This window comes from Cervus elaphus, chromosome 1, assembly GCF_910594005.1.
Source record: "Cervus elaphus chromosome 1, mCerEla1.1, whole genome shotgun sequence".
Taxonomy (NCBI): Eukaryota; Metazoa; Chordata; class Mammalia; order Artiodactyla; family Cervidae; genus Cervus; species Cervus elaphus.
The window spans coordinates 42,724,696-42,746,166 of record NC_057815.1 but is presented as its reverse complement, the minus strand read 5'-3'; the positions used below and the strand labels follow the sequence as shown (position 1 = coordinate 42,746,166).

Here is a 21,471-nt window from a genome sequence, read left to right as displayed (position 1 = left end):
TGAGCATCTTCCTCTGGGAAAGAGGACTAGAAGCTGTGAATGGTAAGTCTTGAGATCAGAGAGCATTTACCTAAGTTTACTGCTCATCCAATTCAGGACTGTAGAGCAAACTTTGTTATCAGACATTAGAAGATTATTAGCACCTGGCAAGTTCTCTGGCATGAAAGTATTTTAACCAGGGACTAGCAGGGGAATTCCCATCTGGTACCTTATATGCAGGTTCAAATTCTCTGTGGGCAAAGTCCTTTGTTTATTATGCCTCTCAAGTATGGGATTTGGGGCTACTCATAAGGATAGTCAGGTGATTCATTAATGTTAACACAACTTCTGAAGGCAACCCCTTATGATTCAGGCTTGTTTATTTCTTGGCTTAGAAGTCTTCTGAATGTTTCACAGCTCTGCACTGTGACAGAGCCATGCTTTCAGCACTTCACCTTTCTATGCTTCCAGTGAAAATGGTGATAAAATGAAGGACATGTTCCAAGGAATCTGCCGATGTCTCCAAGATGTCATCGGCAAAGCGACGGAGAAAAATGAGGAAATCACCCAAGTTATCTGCAAAAAATTCTGAGAGAGAAAGAAAATTTTCACTGGAATTAGCCAAACATCTGACTCTCTGTATTAAGCGATGTTTAAATTCTTCTCTTTTACTCTACTTAGTGAAGGTTTACAAGAACCCCAAAGGTCTTGCAGGTACTAGGAAGGATGATAAGTTAAAAAATGCAGAACCTCCTCTGAATGTAAGGCAATTTTTAGTTTTATCCAAGTAAACAGAAGAACAGTAGAGATATAAAACATTGTTAACACACCATTGCAGTTTAAGAAAGTACACCAATGGATATATACTTCCACACTCAAGGTTAACTGAGTTAAAATAACCCTTTAGATGAAGAATCTTGAATAGAGATGAAAACATTAGATGACTATGGTCATCAGTCTCTGGGGTGCTCCACTGATCCTAGCCTTCTTGTATTTATGCCCTTGTATATCTCCTCCTCCACTACTCCAGAAATGATGGCATGTTATTTCCATAATTAGGTTATAAAAGCCGACAGCTTCCATTTTTGTCCCCTGATCTGAGAGACGCCAGCTGCCATACCATGAATAGTTACTAAAGAGAGTCCTGTGTGGCCTGGAAAAGAAGCCAGCAAGCAACTGTGATCTGCCAGCAACCACATGACTAGGCTTGTAAGCAGATCCTCCAGCCCTGGTCGAGTCTTCAGATTCCTATGGCCCTGGTGGATAGCCTGGCTGCAACTTCATGAGAGACCAAAGTCAGGACCATGCAGCTAAACTAATCCTGGATTGCTGACCTGAGGGAACTGTGTGTAATAATGTTTGTTGTTTTAAGTTGCTATGTTTGGGGTAATCTGTTACTCAGCAATCAATGATTAGTACAGGGATTAAGAGCATGTAATTTGTACCAAGGGGAAAAGAAGTGCAGGGGGATAAATTAGGAGTTTGGGATTAATACATACATACTACTCTATATAAAATAGGTAATCAACAAGGACCTACTGTATAGCACAGGAAATTTCTCAAATTTCCCAATTATATGGAAAAAAGAATCTGAAAAAGAATGTATATATATAACTGAATCACTTTGCCGTACACCTGGAACCAACACAATATTGTAAACCAACTATATTCCAAGATAAAATAAAAATTAAAGAAAAAATATAACCTAAATTTGATGGACAATATCTGCTGACCCCTCAATCAATAAAACAGACATACACACTCTCTGTTCTGGGTTAACCAAGAGGAGAAGATTTTTTTTCCTAAAGACTAGCACAGGGGGGAGGGTTAGAAAGATAAATTTATAAGTCGAATGACCAACGATATTAATGATAGAAACTAACAGCTCTGAAAACCCTGACTGCACTTCACCCTCTAAAGACTATTTTCTGATCTGCAGAGCAGTGGCAACATAACTGAGGAACCAGCTGTCAGTTCTCCAAGGCTCTGACCAACAGTCATTATCTACGAGTTTGAGTTGTTTCTCCAAAAACAGCTGAATGATAGCTAAGGTAGGATATTTTGAGTATTATACTTCCAAAGTGACCCAGTTAAACTCAGATGGCTATAAATAGGAAGTTCCCAAGGGAAAGCCAGCTCACCTGGCACGTAAGCCAAAGAACTGTAGCCATCTGGCAAAGGAAAAGTCAGCTCCATCAGCTGTGAGCCCTCGTTGCCTATGGCCAGCTGAACCAGGAGAACAGCCATGGACACCTGCAAGTTGAGGCAGTTTTGCAGCATCTGCGGCTCAGTCATGGCCGTCTTGGTAGAAAGATAGATGGTCATCAGTCGTTCAAACTGCTCCCGGAGGTTGTCAGCAGCAGGGCTGGAACTCTGCTGAGCGTCCCGCCAGGCTACCTGCAGCCGATGCAGATTCTGGTTGATTTTTACCATCTGATCATGCAACCTGCCCTCAAGAGAGCAGAAGAGACTGGGTCAGAAGGCTCACAAACAGATGGTTGAGTACAGACTGTTTCTGAAAAACAAATCCTCATTTGTTTTTAAATGTTTTTAAATAAAGTAGAACAAATACTTTATTCTAGTATTCCCTTTTAGGACATAGGGCTGCGGTTGTGATGACACAGATGTCACAAAAGTTACTGACAGGATAGGGCTGGGAGCAGAGCACCGGGAAAATGTTACCAAATATTCAACATATAGTTAGTTGCCTTTGGCTGAAATGCACTATCCAAAGAACAGTGGCTTGGTTGAGCAGGGTGTAGACTGGGCTTTTATTATGTACAATATATAATGATTACGCAAAGTACAAGATAGTTTGACACCACCCAAAGGCAATGATTGTACTTGGATGTGGGTATATGCACAGTCTTTTCATGGTTAGTAGAGAACTAAAGCTGGTGAGAATGGAGTTCAGATTAGCAATGGTGGTGATGGTAGTGGTGGTTTAGTCACTAAGTCGTGTCCAACTTCTGCAACCCCATGGATTGAGGCCTGCAAGGCTCCTCTGTCCTTGGGATTTCCCAGGCAAGAATACTGGAGTGGGTTACCATTTCCTTCTCCAGGGGATCTTCCTAACCCAGGGATCAAACCCAGGTCTCCTGCACTGCAGGCAGATTCTTTACAGACTGAGCCACCAGGCACTTCCCAGATTAGCAATGACCAGATATAAACCAGAAGCCACCTGGAATGCAACCTAACAGCAGCTTCCAGTCCTCAGATGGTCAATAAAAATTAAATGATTCTTCAAAAAAGGTCATCCAAATGTTCTCTAATGAAAGGAAGACCCAGAGTTCAATGTCATGGAGAGTTGTGTCTGTGTGTACAGTCCAAACTCATTCTCTTTGGCTCTGTGGATGATGTCTACAGTTAGCCAGACTTTCATTTTTGTGTTTTAATAGGCTAATAAATACATGGTAAGTTGTTATCTACTGTCTCATTTAAAATATCAATGACAGAGAGAGAAAGTATCTCTAGTAAAGATATAATTTCATTTTTTGAAAAATCTGATGACGTTTGAAAAAAGCTATGTCATTTTAGGTTTCCCGAAAAGCCATTAAAAATTCCTGTCCTCAATATGCCTTCCTATAGATTATAACTATCAGTGAGTAGCTATTTTTCCCCCTTATTTATAAAATTTTCGTCACAATCAGCTAAATCAGAGGGGAAAAAAAAAATCACAGAATGACATGCGGTTAGCCAGAACCAGACCATTTTCAGAAGTTACACACCTTAGCTTTCAAATTTTTACACATGCAGAATCCTCTCTGATACAGATTTTATGATCATTCTGAAATCTCTTAAAACATTTCTTTAACTTTTGTCAATTTTGTCTCTCTATACCATAGAATAAAGCTTTCTCTTTTTTCATCAGGCATAATAAGTAGTAATGAAAATTAAAGAGCAGAATGTGAAATATTAAATGAAAATTCCACTTGTATGGATGACAAAAGGAAGACAGTGATTTAAAAATGTCCAGATCGAGAGAAATATATAGTGTATCTTTACACTATATTTATATAATATAGTATATCTTTAATTTTTTTAAAAGTTTTAACAGGTCAAAAATGCAAAATAAATTCAAGGCACATGGATAAAGCCAGTTGATCTAGACACAGATTAATGCGTATAATGCCCTTTTCCTATCAGATCCTAATGTAGGCCTTCAGTATAAAGTGAGATTGCTATAAGACTCACTTCTAACCTTCTGATATCAACACAACCAAACAGTTCTTCCCCAATGACATCACAGGAGCTACCTGTGAAACCCCAGGTACAAGGTGTACTCCGTCAGGACCAGGTTCTCTGTCACTAGGTTGTAGTTCTGGGGAAACTCTGGCTCCTGCACAGCCGGAATCAAACAGGTCTCTTTGTCCAAACCTCAAAGAAAGGAAAGGAAGAGTAAATGTCCTGCCATAGACATCTATCTTGGCTCCAGTGTCCCCTTATCCTGCTTCCAGTGAACTGAGTAATATCTTCTTAAAAACAGATCTTATAACATTCCTACTCTATTGGTCTAAAAATGTCTTTTAGCTTCTGTCTATAGAAATGCAGTTAAATCTCTTTAGCTTGATCATGAAATCACCAAAAATTAAAAGGAATGTTAGATAGCACTGTAGATTTTCCCAGGAGATAGGTAATCATTTGTTACTATTCTGTACTTTTCTGTATATAAGATTATTTGCTTTTGAGCATGTGTTACTTTTATAATTAGAAGAGTTAAAAAACTGGGAAGAAATACATAATAATTAAGAGTGATTCGAGTGGTAAGACTAAGAGTGGTTTATTTCCTTCTTTTCACTTCTCTGTATTGTTTGAGTTTTCTCCAATTTGGCTTCAATATTCTTCCTCCCTAGGCTTATTTCCTGCCAATTTCCATACCCCTTCCCCCAGTTACCCCATGTTCTAGCCATGTGGAGCTTCCCACTGCTCCTTAGTTGTTTCACAGCTCTGTACCTTCATAGTTATTTCCTCTATGAAAGGGACTCCTTTGCTTGATAAACCCAACACATTTTTTAAGACTCAGCTATGAAGACCTCCACCTTCTACAGAATTCATCATTTACTCCCTTCTATGGATTCCTATAGCTTAGCCCTAGACCATATTATGATGATCTGTTAACATATCTGCCTCCTTTTGGAGCCTTTGAGTTCAAAAAGGACAGGGACTGTCCTTTATTCATTTACTTAAGAATGAATGAATGACTGAATATCCAAGTCTGCCAAATTCAGAGAGGTCTCAGTAAAGCATAACATCTAAAACTATCAGTTTTTAAGTCTGTCTTTTAAAAATTTATGATAGCTTTTCTTTTTGCCTTATCTTCTTTGAGAAAGAGGGACCTTTGTGGAAAAGGATATAGAAGTGAAGGCCTTATGTTACACACACACAGTTTTGAGAAGACCAGCTCCCCCCTACCTCTCATGTGTACATTTTTAATTTTTCGTTCTTCATCATTCAACTCCTTCAGGGCACAGTAAGTAGGATTAAAGGTGAGGAGCCGAGAGGATCTGGGTTTGCAAAATGGCTGGCATAGCTTCAGGAGAGCAGCACCCAGATTCAGAAAGAAGGCATCCGAGGCATACATTTGGAAGAAGATTTCTGGCATCTGATTGGCCCAAATCTTGGTGCGGCCTGCGTTTGCATGCAAACAGTTTCCGAGCCAGGACAAGATACAGTGTTTGGTTTCTGGAGAGAGCTGGAGTAGGTTCTTCAGCATCTGGTAGATCTTTTCATGGAACCGAGCCATGAACTGTTTAACCAGAAAACACAACCACAGAACATTCCAGTTGCACAATCCTAATATTTGTTACTCTCAAACCTTAGCCACTGGCAATTTCCAAAAATACATGAATCCTGATCTTTCCCTTACTCTCCTTGTGCCTTACCCTGTCCCCCCATTTCTGATTAAAAAAAATAATAAAAATTCTGGGCACGTGTAAGTCTTCCTGATGAGCTGCCCAACTACAGCTAGCATTTACATAGCTTTAGAGTAGGGGTTGGTACACTTTCTCTTCAGAAGGCCAGATGATAACTAGTTTCGGCTTTGCATGCCATACGGTCTCTGTAGCACCTATTCAACTCTACCACTGTGGCATAAAGTCAAGCCATACACAATACCCAGAAGTATGGCTAGGTTCAGTACAACTACTTACAAAAAAGGCGGCAGGCTGGATTTGACCACTGCTATAATTTGCCAACCTCTGCTTTATAAAGTGTGATGATGGGAGATTTAAACTGCCCCCAATTCAACCACTGATTGCCGTTATGTCGGCCAAACTTCTACCATGTAATTTATGCTAGGAAGCCCAAACAGAGATGACATAGGGGAAAGGAGGAAAAGGAAAACAATTTGGCTTTTAAGCTGGAGTTCATTCAGAAGATTTTAGGAGCTGAAGTTCTAAGAAATATCTTGGTGAGGAAAAGGAGAATTGAGAGCAGGTGACTGTGCTACAACACAGGGCAAAGAATAGTAGCAGCTTATTCTGACCCAGACAAGGGTCTGTCCTCTGCTCTTAGCGCATGCTAAAAAGAGGGCCATTTCTTTACACGATTATGGCAAAGAGTCACCCAAATCAATCTGCTTTCCCAAAAGGCTCAAGCAGCTTTGTCTGTATTTGCTTCCTGAGGAAACAATACTTAAGAGACTGGGGACTGGAATGCACCAGGAAACAGCTCCACCTGATGAATGTTGGCCTCTTGTACTTTGATCTCCTGGGGACTGGAACGAGATGGGTTCAGGAAGTAGCCATGATTTTCTATGACTCCTGGTGTCTTTAATAAGCAGGAGATATTCAGGATTATTCCTAGCAAGGTCTTCTGGTACATCTGTCCATTACTTGGATCCTTGGGCTGAATGTAGTCTACAAAAACCTGTAGGAAAAGACAAGTCCTAGTCAATTGTCTGTATGATGTGGTAAGTGATGGGGTGAGAGAGCTTCAAAGAGTTAAGACTATCCAACAACTGGGACTTCCCTGGTGGTCCAGTGGTTAAGGATCTGCCTGCCAATGCAGGGAACGTGGGTTCGATCCCTGACTGAGGAACTAAGATCCCACAAGCCACACAGCGTAGCCAAAAAACAAAACAAAAAAGTCCTAGTCAATTGTCTGTATGATGTGGTAAGTGATGGGGTGAGAGAGCTTCAAAGAGTTAAGACTATCCAACAACTGGGACTTCCCTGGTGGTCCAGTGGTTAAGGATCTGCCTGCCAATGCAGGGAACGTGGGTTCGATGCCTGACTGAGGAACTAAGATCCCACAAGCCACACAGCGTAGCCAAAAAACAAAACAAAACAAGACTATGTAACAACCAATGTACCTTTCTTATACAATAGGTAATATTACACTGCCCTCAGGACAGGGAAGCATAAACTTCCAACTCAACTGAACACATGTGAGCTTTCAGACCTACCTTGGCCATATCCTTCTGCTTAGTGAAATAGAGAAGAATGTCCAGATACGCATACAGCAGGATCTGGCAGAGCTCAAGATCTTTGATTCGGCTCGATAAAATATCAAACACTGGAATCATGACTTCTGGAAATGTTCGAACTTCCTCATCTAATATCAAGGCTTCGATGACCTCATCCAGAAACTCAGCTACACCTTCAAAATCTAATGGGAGACAAACGAGAGAGAGGAGGCCAAAGGAATTTCTATATGCCTTTACACACAGCTCTTTAATCTGCTGAACTTTTGATAATTCTACTGGTATTGAAACCCAAAGGTCAAGGGGTGAGCTCTTTTTATTCATTTATGCTGGAACCATAGTGGCTCTGAGGCTTTTTAATGCAACCAGAGGAATGTTACAGAAATCAAATGCAGACGCTCACAGATCTTGCTTATGTACTCACGGCCTCCTAGGATGGCTTCCAACATCAAATCTACCAGCTGCTCGTGGATGTTTTGGTCAACATAGATCTCTGGGGTGAGAAGGACTGTTCGGGTATTGGACACAGTGAGGTTCCTGCACTGTACTGCAAAGGGTAGCAGGTTCTCTGGAACTTTGGTAATCTGGAAACAGCAACAAAGAGAGGGAAGATGCTAGCTCTGTGAGCTGGCGCAAGGGCAGATACAGCAAACAGAAGGGGAAAGACACACTGTCCCAAAACAACACGGCTTTGCTGTGGATGCTTGAAAAGCCATGAGAGTTCATTCCTTGGGTTAAGGAATCATCTCTTAGAAATTCTACTGCTGGAAGTGATCAAGCTTAGTCTACTCTGTTACACAAACCTCAGTAGAAATAAATTTATCAGACCTTTTTTTTTATAAAGGTGTGATTTTTTTTTAAGACATTTGTAGAAAGAATAATAAGAGGTAATTGTTAATTGGGGAAGGGGAAGACCCCAAGCCATGGAAAAGGAGAGATTAAAACTTCAGAAAACAAACTAACAGGATCTCTGATATCCAGTTCCAGATACACTATGATGTATACAAATTAATATAAAAGACAATGATCCAATTCTCTGGGTTACGTCATACCCAAGAGTACTTAATGGCAATGATTCCTTATACCTCTTCCTTGGCTCTTTGAAAGCAGGAATAAAGGTAAAAAAAAATGTGCCTCTCCCCTGCATCTCGATCAGCAGAGAGATTCAATGTTGTAGAAGAAGTCATGTTAATCAAGTGGTTGCCTGGATCTTGAAGTAATAAGCGAGTGAAGACAGCCTATGAGGAAAAACAAATAAACAAAAATACTATATCACTGCAAAGTTAATTTACTTTTACATTTTTATTTATATTTTACTGAAGTATAGTTGATTTACAATGTTGTGTTAGTTTCAGTATACAGGAAGGTGATTTCGTTACACACACACATACGTATCTATTCTTTTTCGGATTCTTTTCTATTATAGGTATTATAAGATACTGAATATAGTTCCCTGTGCTATACAGTTGGTCTCTGTTGTTTATCTATTTTGCACACAGTAGTGTGTATCTGTTAATTCCAAACTTCTGATTTATCTACCTCCATCCCTGTCCACTGCAAAGTTAGTTTTAGAACACCAAGACATAAATGATAATTTTGACACAGGTAATTATGAGAATCACAGAATGTAAAAGGGAAAAAAGGGCAGGAATATAGATGCAGACATAGAAAATGAACTTGTGGACACAGAGGGGGGAAGGGGAAAGTGGGGTGAATTGATAGAGTAGCACTGACATATACACACTATCATGTGTGAAACAAAACGCTAGTGCGAAGTTGCTGTATAGCACAGGGAGTTCAGCTCAGTCTCAGAGAGGTGGGATGGGGAGGGTTGGTGAGAGGCTCAAGAGGAAGGGGATATGTATATTAATACTTATAGATGAGTCACACAGTTGTATAGCAGAAACCAACACAACACTGTAAGGCAATTATTCCTCAATTAAAAAAATTATGTATACAAATTTGATTGTTTATATCATCATCCTAAAGCAAGCTTAAGTGTCTAGCATAGCCCCAAGCACAGAGGAAGCATATTTGTTGAATGGTGTGGAGAATGAGAGATTAAACTTATATGTGGAATCTACTACTCTTCATGATTGCTCATTTCACCCAGACTTTATATAGACAGTTTAAATGTATGAAGTCAAACTACAAGTTGTCAAGTGTCTTCCCTATCAAACTTTCATCCGTTTAATATTAATTAAGCACTTGTAAGGTAGAATGTAGTTTTGATTTTGAAAAAGATATAAAGAGAGAGAGGGGCCTTGGCCTCAATAAGTGTCCATGGGACAGAGAAAAGAGGTACATAAAGAAACCACTACATGGGATGGAAAGAGACAATTCTTATAAGAGATGCAAGAGATTACTGTAAGAGCCCAGAGAGAAAATAACAACTTAAATCTGGTAAAACTTTGTAAACGGGATGACTTGTTAACTGTGTCTTGCAAGATGGGTAGATTTGGACATGGGACCATGGGTAGATGAGCAGATCCAAAAGAGGGACAACACAGACAGCCTAAGAGACAGAGCTAAGAAAGCCATAGTTGGAGAATGGAGAGCAGAATTCAGCTGCCTGGCTGATTTTTACTGAAGGCACATGTAAGGAATAAAAGAATGGTACCTGCTCTACGTTGTTCATATCAAGCCAGTCTTGATCTTCCAGGTCTACTGCCATTTCTTCCAAATACACACACCGGCTGGGGATGCCATTCCCACTTTTCAGGCTTGGGTCACCTGAGAAATGGTTTTAGTCTGATAGGTTAAGGATAATGCTTCTGCCTTACATAGACAACTGATCTTGACAGCATTTCTCTCGAATCTGAAGTCTGACTCAGGTAATATCAGCGTGATCTTGACGCAGAGAACAGTATCTACAGATTTAACCTGCCCACCCCCACCCCAAAGAGCACATGCTTTGTTATAAACATAACATCATGACATTTAAAGAGTAAATCCCAGACATCAGCAGTAGTTTGGAGGTTTAACTACAGACAGGGCATAGAGGGGAAACACTATCTAATTCTTCTTGGGGCTTGCATCAAAATGTTTAGATCACCTCTGAGAAGAAAACAGACTTGGCTACCATTCCCATAGCCCTTTTAAAGTAGAAAAGGCAGCAGCTGCTACAGTGTCCAGTCAGTATCAAAACAGAAATGAAAGTTGTATGTCTGTCAAAATACTGCTTTAACAAAAGCTTCCTTGAAAATATAAATAAACTCTGTGTTCCTGGGAGTTTGGTGGGTTTGTTTAACCATCAGATACAGTAACTTTCTAAGAGTGAATCCCTAGCCCAAGCAGGAAAGGCAGAGAAGTGAATCCACTGGCTGCAAATCTGTAACTCACTGTTGTCCAGAGTGATGAGGAAGATCCTTTGGATCATGTGATTGATGTTGAGTTGCTCACATATTTCCTGCTGTGAACGGAATGAGCGGCTGATCTCAGCCACAGAGTAATCAAATTCATCCAGGCTCTCTGACACACTATTATCTGAGTCATCTGGGCTGGCGGGGAGTTCATCTGCCAGAAAATGTAAGTCATGAACAGTTACAATCCTCTCTTTAAGAGAAAACCAAGTATACATGATAAATGTCACCAAGGCAGGGAGGTTAATTTTGGGTATTAACTTATTAGTGAACATCTCAAGTCAGGCAACATCTTGTTTTTTTTTAATTAAGGTATCACTGACATATATTTGTTTCAGGTGTACATGACAATATTTGTATATATTGTTAAATGATCACCACAATAAATCAGGTTAACATCTGTCACGGTATGTGTGGGCATGCTAAGTCACTTTAGTTGTGTCCAACTCTTTGCGACCCCATGGACTGTGTAGCCCGTCAGGCTCCTCTGTCCATGCAATTCTGCGGACAAGAATACTGGAGTGGGTTACCATGCCCTCCCTCAGGAGATCTTTCCAACTCAGGGACTGAACCCACGTCTCTTATGTCTCCTGCATTGGCAGGTAGGTTTTTTACCACTAGCGCCACCTGGGAAGCCCCTATGTCACCATAAATAGCTACAATTTTTTTCTTCTTGTGGTAAGAACTTTTAAGATCTACTTTCTTTGCAACATTCAAATACACATGCAATACAGTATTGTTAACTACAGGCACCATGCTGTTCACTGAATCCTTATGACTATTTTATAACTGGAAGTTTGTACCTTTTGAAACTCTTCACCCATTTTGTCACCCCTAACCCCTGCCTCTGGTAACCCCTAATCTAGTCTCTGTATCTAATAGCTTTTTTTTTTTTTAATATTCCAATATAAGTGAGATCATATGGTATTTGTCTTTCTCTGACTTATTTGCCTCAGCACAATGCCCTCAAGGCCCATCTACTGTCCACCTGAATAATGCTGCAATGAACATGGGGATGCATATGTCTTCTCCAATTAGTGTTTCTGTTTTCTTTGGATAAATACCCAGAGGTAGAATTGCTGGATCATATGGTAGCTTTATATTTAATTTTTTTAGGAACCTCCATGCTGATATTTTCCACAGTGGCTGAACCAACTTATAATCCCACCAACAGTGCACATGGGTGCCCTTTTCTCCACATCCTTGCCAACACCTGTTATTTCTTGTCTTTTTGATAATAACCATTCTAACAAGCGTGTAGTGGTTTTGATTTACATTGCCCCGATTAATGATGTTGAGCACTTTTTCATGCCGATGTTGACCATCTATATGTCATCTTTGGAAAAATGTTCATTCAGATCCTCTGCCCATTTTTAAATTGGATTGTTTGGGTTTTTTGCTATTGAGTTGTATCAGGAAACATCTTAAGTACAGAATTCTGAAATCACTGGTTATAAAATCTACCATATTTCAAAAACTAAGTTTTATTTTTTCTACTCATAATTAATTGTATTCCACAATGCCAAAAGTAGCAATACTATCTTCCCTACAGAATCGTAGTGAGCAAAGAATTATCTAATAGATCAACATGCCTTTAATTATATTAAATATATGGCTTTTCCCTCATTTTAAGAGAACACATTTTTCTTATTTTTAAATTTTTATTTATTTTTTGGCCATGATGCTTGACTTGTGGGATCTTAGTTTCCTCACCAGGGATCAAACCTAGGTCCTTGGCAGTGAAAGCACAGAATCCTAACCATTGGACTACCAGGGAATTCTCTTGCTTTTTAAACTTAATCAGCACCAACACCTCTCTATTAGGACATTTATAAGCCAACCTCATTCTTTTCAATAGCTGCCCTGTATTACATTGAATGCACAAAATGTGATCTATGTAGTGACTTCTCAACTGATGGACATTTGGATTGTTTCCAATTTCTCATGATTTCAAACAACACTGTACCACATGTAACTTATTATTTTTGTGCACTTGTATGAGTACTTGTGTAGGATAAATTCATAGAAGCAGAACTGCTAGATTAAAAAGCCTGAAAAGTTAACATATATGTACTACCAAATTACTCTCAGAAAGACTATTCTGGGATTTCCCTGGTGGTCTAGTGGCTGAGACTCCATGCTTCCAATGCAGGGGGCCAGGGTTTAATCCCTGGTTAGTGAACAAGACCCCACATTTGTTGTTTTTGTTTAGTCCCTAAGTCACGTCTGATTCTTTGTGACCCTCAAGGATGGTAGCCTGTCAGGCTCCTCTGTCCATGAGATTTCCCAGGCAAGAATACTGGACTAGGTTGCCATTTCCTTCTCTAGGAGATCCCACATGCCATAACTAAGGATCCTGTGTGCCACAGCTGGACCTCATGTAGCAAAAAAAGAAAACCAAAACTACTCTGATTTACATAGCTACGAGTATATGGAGCTTCACCAGTACTCGGTGGTAAAAAAATCCACCTACAAAGCAGGAGACTCGGGTTGGATCCCTGCGTCAGGAAGATCCCCGGGTCAGGAAGATCCCCTGGAGATCTTCTCCTGGAGAACAAAACGGCAACCCACTCTGGTAATCTTGCCTGGAAAACCCCATGGACAGAGAAGCCTAGTGGGCTACAGTCCATGGGGGGTCACAAAGAGTCAGACACAACTTGGCAACTAACAGCTGCACCAGTATATGAGAGAGTGCCTGTTTAAAGCTTCACAAACTGCACAGACTAAAAACTATCTAATTGTTGTCTTAATGGGTATTTCTCTAATTAGCTAGATTGGATTTTTTTTTTCTTTTTTCTTTTTTTTCCACTGTGCAACCCACTTCAGTGCCTGCAGCCTACTGGCAGAGGCCAGGCAATGGTTTGGGGCCGCGTTTGCTCTGGCATGGGACACTATGAGAGGCCCAGGGGGACGAGCCTGCCATAAATCCAAACCCATGCATTAGACTGGATTTTTTAAAGTAATTTGAGTATATATAAACTGTCCCCATTTTCAATTAGTTATTTTTTTCTTATTGATAGAATCTTTTTACTTTTTTATAAAGCAACTTAAAAGAGAGCTTCTCAGAATGGCACTGATGCTGAAGGGGTGTATATGCAGTGTTGCTCACTAAAAGCCACATGCAAGCCTGTATCTGCTTTTTCCCTCTGATGATAAAATGGTTACTCTGAAAGTCCGGGCAAAATTCTCAGACACAAGAGTTGCTTCAGTGTGGTGAACTGAGCAAAAGTGAAGCTCAATATAGGAGGTCAAAGGTTTTCTTAGAGTACTAACTGCTGGAGGAAAACAGGTTAGAGCTGGTGACCTGGCAAACTCAGTGTAAACAAACTAAGACGATGAGGTGCCAAAATAGTAACAGAAGGGCATGCACCTGACTTGTTCCCACTGCAATGCTTCCAATCCTCGCCAGCCTCACATCTGTTTATGGCCAGAAGGATGAGTGTTCAGTTGCTCTATTCCTATACCATCAAGGTCTCCTCGGAATTCCAAGAGTGACAGGTGCTAATTAGCAAAATTTCCCTCAACCATATACTTAGAAGTTTTTTTTTCATTTCCTTTCCTCATTTCAATTCCTCACTCTTCATCTCCTACAATCTCCTAATCCAAGGGTTCCCATTCTGAGCCTGTATTTTAGAAATCTGGGAAAGTTTTCAGAGACTGAGACTCAGAGCTGCCTCTTCCCATCACGTTAAAAAGGTCAGCATTCCATGTATTTCTTCTTTGTTTCATCCATCTCTGTTTACTACTCATCTGTCTTGTTCTTACTTCTTTTTTATTCAATCCTAATCAGAGAGTAAGGTCATATGTACACAGAAGTGTACATATCTGAACACTTCTGAAATAAACAAAATAAAGGCAAAGTATAAATGTTTCTCCTTTCCTAAAAATAAAAACACCATTATTTTTTTTGGAGGGAGGAGAAAGGGAGCAATTTCTGGCCTGAAAGTTTGTGCATACCCTCAGAAAACTAATATATTTGGGAAACAGCATCCTAATTCTTCTAGTTCATATGTTACCTATGGGGAGGAAGCTAGACTTGATCTTTATTTTGATCCCAGATGAGGAAAATCACTTTTCTGATTAATGAGATATTGTCCTAATTTTCTTCTCATGAAGGGTAAGGATCAGATTTTCCTAGAAGTCTGTTCTAAAAGCAGTAAGCTATTAAAGTGTAATGAAAGAAGCATTTTGCTTGAGATAAGACTCTGAAGCACTGGGCTTAAGGATAAATCTCATTTCTCTACAGGCTAGAAAGCTCTAAGTCTTCCTTTAACACACCTGCTGTCTACAGCTGCATGTGACTTGTTTTCCACACCTACAACTATAATCTCAGTTTCCTATGTTAAAACATTTTAGCATCTTTGTTAAGTATCTTTCACTAGGTGATCTGTAAAGTAAGAAAGCTTGACAGCTTTGGGAGCATGATGGGCATCTGTTACTCCAGAACCACCTGTTCTCTGGTCTTTTTAAGCCAAGGATAGGACAGGGAGAAGTCCCCCAAACCAAACAAACAAAAAATACCAACAAAATACCAACTTCTGCCCTAAATATAAGTTCCAGTTGCAATTAACAACCCGAAGAATACTTAATTTGGGAAGACCCCATTCTAGGTCATCTCATCCGCTGCTATTGGCTCCTCCACTTACCAGATTGCTGCTTCAGCTGCTCTTTTTGGATTGCTGCAAACTGTTTGGCATCAGCCAAGGAGCCAAAAAGAGCAGCAAAGGGGTTACTTGAGATGTTGTTGTTATTCTCCTGGTCTGTCATTTCACTTTAAAGTATCCTCCATCCAGACCTGGGGGAGGGGCTATAGAAAGGACAGGTATTAAGACGTGGAAGGGCAGATAACACAACAGTTGTGATAAAATCATAGCTGTTACTTTTCCCATTCCTTGACTATGGTACATTTTAAAAGGCTTTGGGTAAGACTTGCCAACTTTTGTTCCGAGATTCAAGGCATTTTTGGCAAAATGGTTACAAACCGACCAACTGGACAAGCTGGCCTGATTTGGGGGTGGCTAAAACCAAGAAACCTAAAAGATGCATTTATCTGTTGACGTGTTCTATTTGCTATAGCTTTTTTAAAAAAATAGGTTAAATAGAGAGTATTATTAAAATCAAAGAGGAAACTGAGCTACTAGTTGTAACAACAATGTAGCACTTAAACATGACAAAAACTATGGATTTCCCATAAATCTCTAACTGGTTGACTAGTTCTCATTCAGCATGAGCATAAAGTGGTGCTTGTGCTTGCTCTGGCTTCTGTGACTTAAGGGTTGGAGCCAGGAACTCCTCAGCTACACAGAAACTAAATGGAAGCCTGTATGTCAGAGGTGGAATTGCAAACCAGGATAGGAATCAGATTAGGAGCATACCATGGGTTTTAAATCTCTATTAAGCAATCCATCTCTACTTCCTGGCTTATGACTACTGATGTTTCTTCCTCCAAGAACTAAATGGTCTTTGCTTAATTTTACATTTAATCTTCCGTTTATCTGGTTTTTACAATACTGAAGAAACACAATTCCTGCTGTGTAGTATGAAATAGATATATACCTCAAAGGTATTTAGAGGAGCTGACTGAGCCTGCATTTGCACTCTTCTGATAACATTTCCTCATCCAAGCGCCAAGGGGACTCAAGGGTATAACGGGATGAGCAGAGCTCCCTGAAAGGCTTTCTCCCCTTTTGAAATTTTAAGGCCACAGCATAGAAATACAACCCTGAAAAGGGTGACAAGAGACAAAGGGTATGAATATTCTGCTTACGAGGATGCTGAACTGATACAAGGACAGAGGTTCTTAGAAGGAGTGGGGTCAGGGATACAAGGCAGGAGGAAAAAAGGTCTACCTTTAACTGAGGTAAGACTCCTTATGGAATCACACTAACAAAAGCTAATACAAGTCGGAAAAGTTACTCTTTTTTGGAGAGAGACTATAACACTTTTGACAGTTCTGAGGCATCTCTACCTGTTGCTTCGTGCTCCTCAGTTGAGCTTTCTGCCTAAAAGCTAATGGTTACTGAGCTGTAATGACAGTCTAGTCTCGTCTCAGCATGCTGCTGGCCTTGACTACTTCAAAGAACTGAAAGGTTAGATGTTGCTCTATGTATTTTACTTTTTATTACATATAGTTTAATTGAGCTTAATCATACAAAAAAGAAAGATAGCATACTTAAAGTTGCAATTAACAATCCTTGCGAGATCTTTCCTTCTCTTTAAACACTGCAATGTTGTTCAGTTGCTAGGTTGTGTCTGACTCTGTGACTCCAGGGACTGCAGCACACCAGGCTTCCCTGTCCATCACTATCTCCCGGTGTTTGCTCAAACTCATGTCCATTGATTCCGTGATGCCATCCATACAGATCGTCCTCTGTTGCCCCCTCATCCTCCTGTTCTTAATCTTTCCCAGTAATAGGGTGTTTTCTAATGAGTTGATTCTTTCCATCAGGTGGCCAAAGTATTGGAGTTTCAGCTTCAGCATCAGCCCTTCCAATGAAAATTAAGGGATGATCTCCTTTGAGATTGCCTGGATTATCTGCCTGCTCTCCAAGGGACTCTCAAGAGTCTTCTCCAGCACCACAGTTTGAAAACATCAATTCTTTGGTGCTCAGCCTTCTTTATAGTCTAACTCTCACATCCATACATTGCTACTGGAATAACCACAGCTTTGAATATATGGACCTTTGTCAGCAAAGTGATATCTCTGCTTTTTAATATGCTGTCTAGTTTTGTCACAGTTTTTCTTCCAAGGAGCAAGTGTCTTTTAATTTCATGGCTGCAGTCACCATCCGCAGTGATTTTGGAGCCCAGGAAAATAAAATCTGTCACTGTTTCCAAATTTCCCTCATCTATTTGCCATGAAGTGATGGGATCAGATGCCATGATCTTCGTTTTTTGAATGCGGTTTTTTTTTTTTTTTTTATGCTGTTTTAAGCCAGCTTTTTTACCCTTCTTGTTCACCTTAATCAAGACACTCAATTCCTCTTCGCTTTCTGCCATTAGGGTGGTGTCATCTGCATATTTGAGGTTCCTGATATTTCTCCTGGCAATCTTGATTCCAGCTTGTGCTTCATCCAGCCTGGCATTTCCCATGATGTACTCTGAATAGCAGTAAAATAAGCAGGGTGACAATATACAGCTTTGACATACTCCTTTCCCAATTTTGAACCAGTCCTTTGTTCCACGTCCGTTTCTGTTACTTCTTGACCTGCACACAGGTTTTGCAGGAGGCAGGTAAGGTGGTCTGGTATTCCCATCTCTTGAGTTTTCCGCAGTTTGTTGTGATCTACACAGTCAAAGGCTTTAGCATAGTCAATGAAGCAGATGTTTTTCTGGAATGCCCTTGCTTCTTCTATGATCCAATGCAAGTTGGCGATTTGATCTGTTTCCTATGCGTTTTCTAAATCCGGCTTGTACTTCTGGAAGTTCTCAGTTCACGTACTGTTGAAACCTAGCTTGAAGGATTTGAGCATTACCTTGCTAGCATGTGAAATGAGCGCAATTGTATGGTAGTTTGAACATTCTTTGGCATTGCCCCTACTTATTTCCCTTAATTCATGTAGAAGCACCAAGAATTGTGTCAGTTCGCTGACCACCACCCTACCTCTATCCTGAGGCACCGAGAGGAATGCAAAAAGTGTAGTCTGTCTCCAAATATTTGGAGACAGATATCTTTATTTTTCTGTCTCCAAAATATCAATTTCTTTTTTCAACATGACACCCCCAGTTTTCCTTTGGGGATCCACTCTGCTCCCAGTCCATGTGTTCAGAAGGGATGACCTCACCCACTAGCTCTAGGAATGGGCATATGAATCTGGCTTGGCCAAAAAGAATACAGAATTCTCTAGCCAAAGGGACTGATTCAGGAGTGGGCAATGATTCTCTAGCAAGGCCTATTATTAGATTGGTGCAAACGTAATTGCGGTTTCAGACCATGAATTTTGTGTGTGTATCATTATAACTAGGCTCTAATAACATCTTTATTAATCAAAATAGGAACCATTACAATCAACACATTTTTGCCAACAAGAAATAAATTTGTTTGTTCCTGTGGCATAAATGCTTCAGGATTCGATGAACTCTTGGAAAGCACTTTCTGCATCCTGCAGGTTGTGGAAGTGTTTTCCTTGCAAAAAGTTGTTGATATGCTTGAAGAAGTGCGAGTAGGTTGGTGTGAGGTCAGATGAATATGGTGGATGAGGCAAAACTTCTTGCACTGTTGATGGGAATGTAAATTGATACAGCTACTACAGAAGATGGTATGGAGATTCCTTAAAAAACTAGGAATAAAAACCACCCTATGACCCAGCAATCCCACTCCTAGGCATATACCCTGAGGAAATCAAAATGGAAAAAGACACATGTACCCCAATGTTCACTGCAGCACTATTTACAATAGCTAGAACATGGAAGCAACCTAGATGTCCATTGACAGATGAATGTATAAAGAAGTTGTGATATATACACACAATGGACTATTTCTCAGCCATAAAAAGGAACACATTTAAGTCAGTTCTAATGAGGTGAATGAACCTAGAGCCTATTATACAGAGTGAAGTCAGAAAAAGAAAGATAAATATTGTATACTAATGTGTATATATGGAATCTAGAAGGATGGTACTGAAGAATTTATTTGCAGGGCAGCAATGGAGAAACAGACATAGAGAACAGACTTATGGACATGGGGAGAGGGGAGGAGAGAGTAACATGGAAACTTACATTACCATATGTAAAACAGATAGCCAACGGGAATTTGCTGTATGGCTTAGGGAACTCAAACAGGGGCTCTACATCAACCTAGAGGGGTGGGATGGGAAGGGAGATGGGAGGGAGGTTCAGAAGGGAGGGGACATATGTATACCTATGGCTGATTCACGTTAAGGTTTGACAGAAAACAACAAAATTCTGTAAAGCAATTATCCGTCAATTAAAAAAAAAACAAACTTCATAGCCCAATTCATTTAACTTTCAAATCGTTGGTTATGTGATGTGTTGTTGGGCGCTGTTGTGGAGAATTGGGCCCTTTCTGTTGACCAATGCCAGCTGCAGGCATTGCAGGTTTTGATGCATCTCATCGATCTGCTGAGCATACTTCTCAGATGTAATGGTTTCTCCAGAATTCAGAAAGCTGTAGTGGATCAGGCTGGCAACAGACCACCAAACAGTGACCATGACCTTTTTTTCGGTGCAGGTTTGGCTTTGGGGAGTGCTCTAGAGCTTCTTCTCAGTGCAACCCCTGAGTTGGATGTCACTGGTTGTCGTATAAAATCCACTTTTTGTTGCATGTCACAATCTGATCGAGAAATGGTTTGTTGTTGTTGCACAGAATAAGAGAAGACGACATTTCAAAAGGACGGCGTTTTGGATTTGTGGTCAGCTCATGAGGCACCTACTTATCGAGCCTTTTCAACTTTCCAATTTGTTTCAAATGTCGAATGACCACAGAATGGTCAGCACTGAGCTCTCTGGCAACTTCTTAAAACATGTAGTTGTAAGAGGATCAGTTTTGATGATCTTCTCAATAGGCTGCTGTCAACTTCCGACGGCTGGCCACTACGCTCATCTTCAAGGCTCTCAACTCCTTTGCAAAACTTGAACCACCACTGCATTGTACGTTCGTTAGTTCCTGGGCCAAATGAGTTTCATGTTTCGAGTTGTCTCCACTGCTTTACGACCCATATTGAACTCGCGTAAGAAAATCGCTCGAATTTGCTTTTGTCTAACATCATTTACATAGTCTAAAATAAATATAAATAGCAAGTAATAAGTCATTAGCAAAAAAATTAAGGGAGAAATGCACATTAAAATGATGTATAACATAACCATATTTAAGAATGTATTCCAATATCAAATGGTAAACTTCAACAATGCAGAAACCACAATTATTTTTGCACCAACCTAAAAGAATCAATGAACACTAGCTTCAGGCCTTTGGCTAAATCAACAGAAAAGGGAGCTCTTTCTTTTTTTTCCTGCTTAGGTTGCTAGGCTGGTAAGACAGGAACCTGGAGCTGCCGTCTTCCCACCATCTAGAGAAAGCCTAGCCTAAAACTAAACCAACATGCAGGAAAAGACATGTAAGATGGAAAGAGAGCGTTCTCAGGTATAAAAAAGCCATTAGATTTCCCTACACTGTGGGAGCCAGTTCAAATGGGTTTTTAAAAATACAACTGAAAAGAGTTCAGATTAGTACAAAGGAGATGCATCACCTGCACCATCTATGTAGAAAGGAAGGAAATCAAAAGCCAAGAATTAGAACGTAGGACACATACGGGCTCTAAGACTATGAAGAGACATAAAGAGGATTTATCATCATAAATGGCATTATTTCCTCCTTTCTCAATAATACACTGTCACATTACATAAAGCTAGCTTAAGACTTCCCTGGTAACCCAGTGGTTAGGACTTCACCTCCCAATGCAGGGTGTGTAGGTTCAATTCCTTGTCCTCCCTGGTCCAGGAGCTAAGATCCCACATGCCTCACAGTAAAAAACAAACAAAAACCAAAATATAAAACAGAAGCAATATTGCAACGAATTCCATAAAAACTTAAAAAAAAAAATGGTCCACAAAAAGTTAGCTTCCCACAACATTTTATCTATATCAACAGGACTTATAACTTTCTACATTGTATTCCTAATGTAGATCTTCTTTCTTACTAGAAGGTAAGCAATCTGAGTACAGGCTCATATCTAATTATTTTTTTCT

General features: G+C 40.1%; 1 protein-coding gene and 1 non-coding gene across 3 annotated transcripts in view; both read right to left on the bottom strand.

The window, feature by feature from the left end:
• Positions 1 to 21,471, bottom strand: part of UBE4A (ubiquitination factor E4A) — a 39,956-nt gene that overhangs the window by 16,111 nt on the left and 2,374 nt on the right. Inside the window, exons 2-13 of one of the 2 annotated variants that reach the window (XM_043900485.1) lie at positions 16,321 to 16,486; positions 15,411 to 15,571; positions 10,745 to 10,918; positions 10,023 to 10,135; positions 8,488 to 8,640; positions 7,827 to 7,986; positions 7,385 to 7,587; positions 6,655 to 6,846; positions 5,392 to 5,725; positions 4,236 to 4,356; positions 2,121 to 2,425; positions 435 to 567 (exon numbers count right to left, since the gene is read on the bottom strand). In XM_043900485.1, the coding sequence (XP_043756420.1) occupies positions 435 to 567; positions 2,121 to 2,425; positions 4,236 to 4,356; positions 5,392 to 5,725; positions 6,655 to 6,846; positions 7,385 to 7,587; positions 7,827 to 7,986; positions 8,488 to 8,640; positions 10,023 to 10,135; positions 10,745 to 10,918; positions 15,411 to 15,531 (2,009 nt within the window). In that variant the 5' untranslated portion in view covers positions 15,532 to 15,571; positions 16,321 to 16,486. The remainder of the gene's footprint in view (positions 1 to 434; positions 568 to 2,120; positions 2,426 to 4,235; positions 4,357 to 5,391; positions 5,726 to 6,654; positions 6,847 to 7,384; positions 7,588 to 7,826; positions 7,987 to 8,487; positions 8,641 to 10,022; positions 10,136 to 10,744; positions 10,919 to 15,410; positions 15,572 to 16,320; positions 16,487 to 21,471) is intronic. The other variant, XM_043900476.1, reaches the window with a different exon arrangement.
• LOC122703733 lies at positions 13,571 to 13,703 on the bottom strand. Its single transcript, XR_006343584.1, has one exon. It is a non-coding gene; the product is annotated as a small nucleolar RNA SNORA42/SNORA80 family (small nucleolar RNA).